This window comes from Merops nubicus, unplaced genomic scaffold (genome assembly GCF_000691845.1).
Source record: "Merops nubicus isolate BGI_N331 unplaced genomic scaffold, ASM69184v1 scaffold3667, whole genome shotgun sequence".
NCBI classification, from domain to species: domain Eukaryota; kingdom Metazoa; phylum Chordata; class Aves; order Coraciiformes; family Meropidae; genus Merops; species Merops nubicus.
This window is the reverse complement of record NW_008618144.1, coordinates 10,670-19,268: the sequence shown is the minus strand read 5'-3', so window position 1 is coordinate 19,268 and position 8,599 is coordinate 10,670. Positions and strand designations below refer to the sequence as shown.

At 52.0% G+C, this 8,599-nt stretch overlaps 1 protein-coding gene across 1 annotated transcript in view; it reads right to left on the bottom strand.

The window, feature by feature from the left end:
* Positions 1-1,048: 1,048 nt before the first annotated feature.
* Positions 1,049-8,599, bottom strand: part of MPPE1 (metallophosphoesterase 1) — a gene marked incomplete at its 3' end in the record, with an annotated part of 7,635 nt that continues 84 nt past the window's right edge. The window contains 8 exon segments of the mRNA XM_008943334.1: positions 1,049-1,189; positions 1,945-2,067; positions 2,166-2,237; positions 3,807-3,915; positions 5,683-5,763; positions 6,036-6,139; positions 7,506-7,614; positions 8,402-8,599. The exon segment at positions 8,402-8,599 is cut by the window's right edge and continues 29 nt beyond it. Coding sequence (XP_008941582.1) covers positions 1,049-1,189; positions 1,945-2,067; positions 2,166-2,237; positions 3,807-3,915; positions 5,683-5,763; positions 6,036-6,139; positions 7,506-7,614; positions 8,402-8,599 — 937 coding nt within the window.

Sequence of the window (8,599 nt, the reverse complement as noted above, 5' to 3'; positions counted from 1 at the left end):
CCTCCCCCCAGGCCCTCCCCCCACCCAGTACATGCTGCAGAAACACGTTGGTGAATCCAAATTACAAACATGGACTTCAGCAACCACGGAAGCCCAACAGCTTTGGTGGGTTTTGGCTCGACTCTGGCAGGTCAAGTTAACAGGCTGAGCTAAAACAGGAGTGAGGAGGGGGCAACTTTACTTGGCAACCTCTTGTTTTGCAGTGAAGACGCACAGTCTGGCGGGTGTAATTTGAAGGCAGCTGCTCTCAGGAATATGAAATGAACAGAACTACTTTCAACAAGAAACACTAACGGTTGCATAAAATTAATCTAGAAGTTTGGGGTTATCAGTGTGTTCAGCAGCCTCAACTCAACGCCTCAACTCAACAGCAGCAAAGAAAACCTACATGAAAGATTCCACACCCCCCTAGGGACAGGCCGCTCTGTAAACAGACTGTAGGGTTTGCCTCGTGCTCCAGGTCTCCAGGAGTTCTGTTCTGTTTCTGAAGTGGGGAACTGACTGATTTGCCTCTGGGGAGACCCTGCGAGAGCACAGCCAAGGCTCAGCACACCCCGTGGACTGGAACCCAGGAGGCAGAACGCTGGCATGAAACAAACGTTTTCACCAGCTGAAAACAGGCACGAGTTTGAAACCACCGTCCCCATGTGAAGAAGGAGGTGGAGAGAAGGTCTGCTGCTCACAGCTGGGAAATCACCCGAGCCAGACCAGTCCTGCTACTGCTCGTGCACAACACTGATGGCTTTCACGAGTCGCCAGCTCACAGTGCAGCCTCTTGCTGAGGAGCCGTTGGAGGCCAGTCCCCAGACACACCCAGCTCTCCAGAGCATCGCTCTGCTCCGCACGGGGCTGGACTCTCCGAGGGGACGCCGTGTACGGAGGGGGTCTGGTGGGTAAACAACCTGGGTTTCTTCTTGTTGCTTTGTTTTCTTTTGTTTTTACAGGTAGAACCAGTTTTAAAATATAGCTGACCGCCACGCTGATTTATTTATGAAAGTTATGACCAGAAAACAATAAATTAAAAGATTAATAACAATTCAAAACTTACCATGATGAAGCTAGGGTTGTTTCTGTTCCTCCAGCTGAAGGAGGGGACGCTGATTTCTGGGATCCTCCCCTCGTGCAGCACTTCACAAGCACTGTGTGTGTGGCCGCTGAGCACCAGACGGGGCCGGAACCACCAGAGCAGCTGCAGCACAACAGGTCCCACACAAAAACCGACTCATGGCGCAATGGTGCCAGCTGTAATGCTCTTACAGAGTGTTTTGTGCAAACTAATGTTTTCCACTGAGATGCGTGTTGATATTTTAATATTAATCATACCCCTGTGGCCCTTATCCCAATACTGGACTTTTAGGGGGGGTTTTTTTGCCACACAGATCAGAAAAACAAAGGCAACAGCTCGCTGTGGACATCACAGACAGAAAATCCTTGGGTTTAGCAAAGCAACACTGTTCTCTTGCCTAAGGGAGAACCTCACACTGCCGACCTTGAGTGGAGACATTTATCCAGAAGAAAAAAATACTGACCACTGGATTTTTTTTTTTTTTAGGGAATACTTCAACTTTGCTTTTCCTTGCAGTTACTAACTCAGCAACAGCAGTGCTTCCAAGTGTTGGAGGAGGGCAGCTTTTTGTAGGTTAGTCAGTGAGCCACACAGAGCACTGAGTGCTGGCCTGGAGGCAGCAGCACTGCAGACTGAGAGCACTGGGGCTTGGGGCCCTGCACCTGGGAAACCAGGAGATGAGGGCAATGATCACGACCATCCTCAGGGGAGCAGCTCAACCGAGCAGCCTCTCCAAGGCCTCCTTACAGCCAGAGCAGCTGTATTCTGTTTGCCTCGCTAGACATCCATGCCACAACTTTTTAATCTATTTTTATCTCTCTGTACCCGTGTCCCCCTCCCACCCGCCCACCGACGCTCAGGTTCTCCATCAGTCACACCTTCTGTGATGCTTCTCGCGCCAGCACATCGTACTTCTCCCTGAAGGGAGTGCTCTTCTCCTCGGGGGGAGCCGAGTCCTCCCCGCTGCACTCGGCGTCGCTCTCCCGGTACAGGGGGTAGTGCTGGGAGAAAGCCAAAGCAGGGTTGCTCAGTGCCCCTCCAGCCCCCTGCAGCACGCAGCAACGCACGAGAACCTGGCACGACGGTGCCTCTGACACACCTGTAAGAGGATGGGGGCCGAGGCCGGCAGCTGCTCCACTCCCCTGCAGCTCTTGGCAGAGTGATTCAGTGTCTGTGAATAAAAATCAATCCTACATGTCATCGTCACCTGCATGTACCATGGAGTCAGGGTTGGCAAAGACCTCCAAGATCATCGAGTCCAACCCAGCACTCCCATCACCACTAAACCATGTCCCCAAGTGCCACATCTACACATTTTTGAACCCCTCCAGGGCTGGTGACTCCCCCAGCTCCCTGGGCAGCCTGGGCCAAGGCCTCACCACTCTGACAGGAAAGAAAGTCTTCCCAATATCCAACCAAAACCTCCCCAGCACAACTTCAGCTCATTTCTTCTCATCCCATCTCTCGTTCCCTGGGAGAGAGACCAACCCCCACCTCGCTCCAGCCTCCTTTCAGGGAGCTGCAGAACCTCCCACAGGAAGGGGAAGAAGCACCAGCAGGGTTTTGAGGGGTTGGGGGATTTTGCTGTTTGGGCCTTTTTGTGGAAAAAGCCACCTCAGCTCAGGGTGTGGTGGTTCAGTCCTGTCTGTTGGATCAAATTCCAGGAGCCTCTGCTGGGGTGGAAGGGGCAATGCTCCAACCCCCCTTTCTGCCCACCACACACCCCCAGAACGGGGGGAGGGATGAGATGTGAGAAGCAATTGCAAAAAATAATACAAGTAAAATATTTCTAGGTTCTCAAGACAGGACTCCAGTGGAATGAGAAAACTGAAAGGACAGGCCAGGCTGAAGGACACAAACCAGCACAGGGTGCAGGGACTATCGGGTATCTGAAGTCAGAGGGGGGCTGCAGGAGTTCTGCCCTTCCGTGGGACAGAGGAGATGGCAGCGCTGAAGGACACAAACCAGCACAGGGTGTAGGGACTAGTGGGTATCTGAAGTCAGAGGGGGGGCTGCAGGAGTTCTGCCCTTCCATGGGACAGAGGAGATGGCAGCCCCCCCTTTGTGGGCAGTGCTGAGAGGGAAATAACACCAGCAATGCAGAGCAGCACAGCTCACAGTGAAGCAAAAATAATAATAAATGAGAAGAAAAGAGATTTGGCCACAAGGTGCAGTGTCATTTAGCAGCAGGGTTTGTTCTTTCAGCAGAGCTTTAGCTGTGCCCTGGGTGTGCTGCAGTGCCAGCAGTGTCAGAGCAGCTGAGCTGCTGCCTGGAAGCAATCACAGGAGGGGCTGGGCTGGGAGGGACCTAAAAGATCATCTTGGCCCAACCCCCTGCCATGGGCAGGGACACCTCCCACGAGAGCAGGTTGCTCAGAGCCCCATCCAACCTGGTCTGGAACACCTCCAGGGACAGAGCACCCACAGCTTCCCTGGGCAACCTGTGCCAGTGTCTCCACACCCTCACTCTGAAGAATTTCTTCCCAATTTCTCATCTGAATCTCCTCTCTTCCAGTCTGAACCCATGACCCCTCATCCTATCACTCCAAGCCCCTGTAAAAAATGCCTCTCCAGCTTTCCTGTAGGCCCCTTCGGGCACTCTAAGGCTGCTAAAAGGTCTCCCCAGACGGAGCCTTCTCTTCTCCAGGCTGCCCAAGCCCAACTCCCTCAGCCTGGCCTCCCAGCAGAGGGGTCCCAGCCCCCTGCTCGTCTTGGTGTCCTCCTCTGGGTCAGCCCTTACCTGCTGGGAGCAGTTGAGCCTGTGGGACAGTGCCAGGAGCTTGGCCTCGGCCGCGCGGCACAGGGCGCAGCCATCGCCCTCCATGGCCACGCTGTTCACCAGCACGAAGCTGCAAGACAGCAGGGAGCACACGGGGGGAAGCAGGGGCAGGGAAGTCTTGGCTCTCCACACACACGTGCCATAACCTTCACTTCACAAACATGCAGAGTGGCCCAAAGCTGGGCGCAGCCCAACGAAGCAGCAGAAGGCACCAGCTCCCCAAATCCATGCTGCAAAGCCCCCGTGCCCCCACCCAGCAGGCTGCTTCCTCACCAGGTCTCCACGAGGCAGCACCCTGGGTGCTGTGCTGCAGGACTACACCTCAAATTTTATTGGGTTTAATTTTATAATGGGTATTTAAGTGTCATTCCAGTGGAAGGCCACAAAGCTGAATCCTGAGGAAAAAGAGAACTTGCTTCTCTCCCCACACGCACTTCAGGCCTCAGAGACATCATTTTGGACATCTGACTTCTTCAGAATGACTGGCAGGCAAAAGAGCACCGTGTTTGGCTGCCTACCCTGAGCAAGCTTCACTTCATACTTTGCAGTCTCACACAGGAAACAGGATTTTATTTATAATAGAAGGAGATTCCTCTGTAGATTTCAAATCAGCTCTGAACTACCACAAGCTCCGTACCTGTTTCCTCATTCAGGACTAAAAAATTTGTTCCCAGTTCAGCTCAGTGTGTTTTACAGACATAAATGAGCTGAATGCCTCCACTGCAGAGATACTGGCCAAAACCATTGAAAATTCATTCTCTTTTACCAAATTAAGCTGCTTTTATACCACAGATTTGCTGTACTATAGTTTATCTCAGAACGTGGTATTACCCGTTCACAGGCAGGTTTGGGATCTCTCCAGAGCCTCTCTGGGCAGCTGCTCCAGGCTCTGCCACCCTCACACCAAAGTTTTTTCAGTATTTCCAGCTGAAATATGTACCTGGAGGAGTCCACATCTGCCTGATGCACAGCAGCAGTACACTGAGCGTTCATGAAGCTCATAGATCTTCCCAAAAAAGATGCTGTGTCTAGACCTGCTCACAGTATGTCTAATGTTTGTTCAATCAGAGGAGCTGGTGTAAACCTGCAGGGTTTGTGCCCTGTATTTTCACCAGCAGCTACAGTCAGGTGGCAGACTCATGCCAACTGCAGCGTGGCAGGAGGTCTTCCCTTCCCCAGACCCACCCCCCGGGTCCTGCACGGTGTCCAGGGGGGCAAGTGGCCGGGGGCAGAGCGCAGCCAGAGGCCGGGCGCTGGGCGCCAGCCCCGGGGCAACGCGAGCCCGGGGGCGGGGGCTGCCGGCAGCAGAACCCACCGGTGCGTTACGGCCCCACCCTGTGGAGGAACCGCGGGCAAGCAGCTCCTGCGCCCCCCGGCTCCTCCAGCAAGAGTGGAGTTCCACAGACTGCAGAAGTTATTAAAATTAATGGGACTCGAGAGCAGGGAGGGGGCTGTTTGTGCTTCGTTACTGAGCCCTGTTCCCCTGTTACGTCTGCAGCCATGGGTCATTACCAGCTGCAAGGAAGTCCAGAGGCAAACTGGAGATTTGCTGCTGAGCCAGGGTACTTTTCCATTTAACAGGCACTGGTGTAATTCCCCTAGCTCAAAGCACAGCTGCCACTCTGCACCGAGCTGCAGCTTTGTACCACGCCCAGAGTGTTTAACGTGCCAAAGGCCAGACACAAAGTAAAAGAAAATCACATAAAGAGAGGCTCCAAGTGAAGCATTCTGCTGTTTCATTAGAAATCCCACTTCTGGTTCTCAGTTATCACCACTCTGGTCTGCCAGCTCAGTAATCACTCCTCTAAACACTGCAAAAGCATTAAAATGTACTCACTTTATTCCCTTTCGAGTGATCAGCTTTCCTGAGGTAAAGTTGAAGACCCTCTCGAAGCGGTTCACCTTGTAGGGAGTCATCCTGGGACAGAGCAGGAACCCAGCTGAGGGGAGAGCAGCCCTGGCCACACACCCCTCAGCACCTCACATGTGCTCAGGGAGGGATGAAAGTAGCCTGAGAACTGCTCCGAAAGCGATGCCCAGGGTGTGCCCAGACACCTTTCACACTCCCTTCTGACGGGGTTATGCCCAAAAACTCCCCACCTAACCACACGAGGTGACCCAGCCCCAGGGCCAGGGCCTGTGTCCACGCTGACATTTCATTCCTGGCTCTTTTCCACTGACCAAACTTACTCATAGTGGAATCCCACGTCGTGGTTCCCCACGATAACCACCAGCTCCGTGGAGACTGGGGACCTAAACATCTTCTGGAACCTCCTGACGTCCTCGGCCCACGCCTGCGGGGAAGGACACACGGAGACATCAGGGAGGTCTGACAGGGACCATTGGGTTGGGTTTGTGTGGCAAGGTTTCGGTTGGGGGGAACAGGGGTGGCTGCTGTGAGAAGCTGCTTGAAGCTTCCTCCAGCTCTGATGGAGCCAACGCCCCCAGCTCCAAGGTGGACCCACCACTGGCCAAGGCCGAGCCCATCAGTGACAGTGGTACCACCTCTGGGAGAACATCTTTAAGAAGGGAGGAAAAAAAAACCCTTCAGCTGGAGAGAGGAGAAAGAATATTGTGAGAGAAGCACCTCTGCAGACACCGAGGCCAGTGGTGAAAGAGAGGCAGAAGCTCCAGAGCAGATTCCCCTGGAGCCTGTGGTGCAGGCCATGGTGGGGGCCATGGTGAGGCAGGTTGTCCCCATGCAGGTCCTCAGTGGAGCAATCTCCACCTGCATGCCAGAGAGGACCCCATGCTGGGGCAGGTGAATGTCCAAAGGAGGTGGGGGTGACCCCACAGAGAGCCTGCACTGGAGCTGTGGCCCCATGGAGAGAGAAGCCCAGGCTGGAGCAGGTTTGCAGCCTGCTGCTGAAGGACTTCACCCCAGGGAAGGGACCCGTGTCTGGAGTGTGTTGTTCTGGACTCCACGTTTGGGAGCAGTCTGTGAAGAACTGTCTCCTGTGGGAGGGACCCCACGCTGGAGCAGGGGAAGAGTGTGAGGAGTCCTCCCCCTGAGGAGGAGGGAGCAGCAGAGACAACGTGTGATGAGCTGATCTCAAACCCAAATCCCCCTCCCCCTGCACTACTGGGGGAGGAGGCAGAGAAAATAAGTAGTAAAGGTAAGACCAGAATGAAGGGAGGAGTGGGGGGGAAGGTATTTTAAGATTTAGTTTTTATTTTTCAGTACCCTTCTCTGATTTGGTTTGTCATAAATTCAACTAATTTGGAGCAAGTTTTGAGTCTGGTTTACCCGTGATGGCCTTTGGTGAGTGATCTCTCCCTGCCCTTACCTCAACCCAGGAGCCTTTCTTTATATTTTCTCTCCCCTGCCCAGCTGAGGAGGGGAGTGACTGAGCAGCTTTGGGGGGCACCTGCCATCCAGCCAGGGCCAACCCAGCACAAGTATATGATACAGAAGCACACAGTGAGATGTTTTCCTTTTGCAGGTCCTGTATGAGGGGCAAAGGTGTCCAGATACCACCAAAAGTGAAGGAGAAGCACAACATTTCAACTTGTATCTAAAACACTAGAAACTTCTACCAGTAGGACAACTACAGGAATATTAAACAAAGCCTTGCATACCTAATCTGCTTTCTTCTGTCATCCAGTTCCTTCAAGAAATCCTCATTTTTTTTTGAAATGAGAGAGCTGTTGATGTCATACCTGAGGTAAGCTCCATTTTCCTTCATCAAAGACATCTCCCAGAATAAAAACAATATCTGGCTGCAGTAACCACAAGGCAGTTTGGAAAGACCTCTCCATTTGCCATTCCCTGAAAGGCAAATCCAGACACACCCATCACTGCCTGACCTGTGGCTCTTCAGCTCTGAGCAAACACAGCCTGGCAGGGATGGGAAGATGGCTCCTACACACAGAAAGAGTTTAAATGAAGTTCAAACTAAATACTTGGAAATCAGGCTTAAGTAAGGTGGGTGCATCCTACCTGCTGGGTAACTCCACCTCAATATGGTCAGGACCAGCTCGTGCAGGAAGCCAATACCAGATTGTTCAGTTTTTCATTAAAATTCCATTAAATGGCCATTAATTAGAGCAGTGAATTATTCCATGTTTTACTATGCTGTTGTTTCTGCAGCAAAAATTGATAACATCCACCTCATGGCAGAATTACTATTTTTTCTTTAGCATTTTTCTTGTTCTTTAAATGTGATTTTGTGTCTGATTCTTCTACAACAGAGACAAACTCCTCCCACCTTCCTTCTCTCTGCCATTGCAGGTATGAGCAACTGGGACACCCAAGTTGTCTGGCTCATTTTGAAGGCATGCTGTCAAATAGTGACATACGGGAAAAGATTCTCTGACCCACCAAAAATGCTCAGGCATCAACACCCACATACTCTCTGAATGTTCAAGACTGTCCTGCCTCAGTAAGTGCCATTCCTCAACCTTTCCACACTGGTTTATTATCCAGTGCAGATCCAGGCAGGCAGGTCAGGGGCTGCTTCCTACAAGCACCACAATACTGGTTTTAAACATCTGCTCCATCACTACTGAAAACTCTAAAGCCAAGATAGAGCTGATTCCAACCAATTAATTATTACCTTCTTAGCTTATCCAGCCAATGACCTTTGATTTCACCAAGCAGGTGAGTATCAGCTAAAATCATGGCCTTTAGGACTGAGGCTGAAGTCTCCTCTTCACCCATGTGGGCTCCACCTTTCACTTCTGGCCATCGGCATTGAAAAATTACCAGGTAATAAATTAAAAATTCACAAAACAGGACCACTGAGCTGACAAAG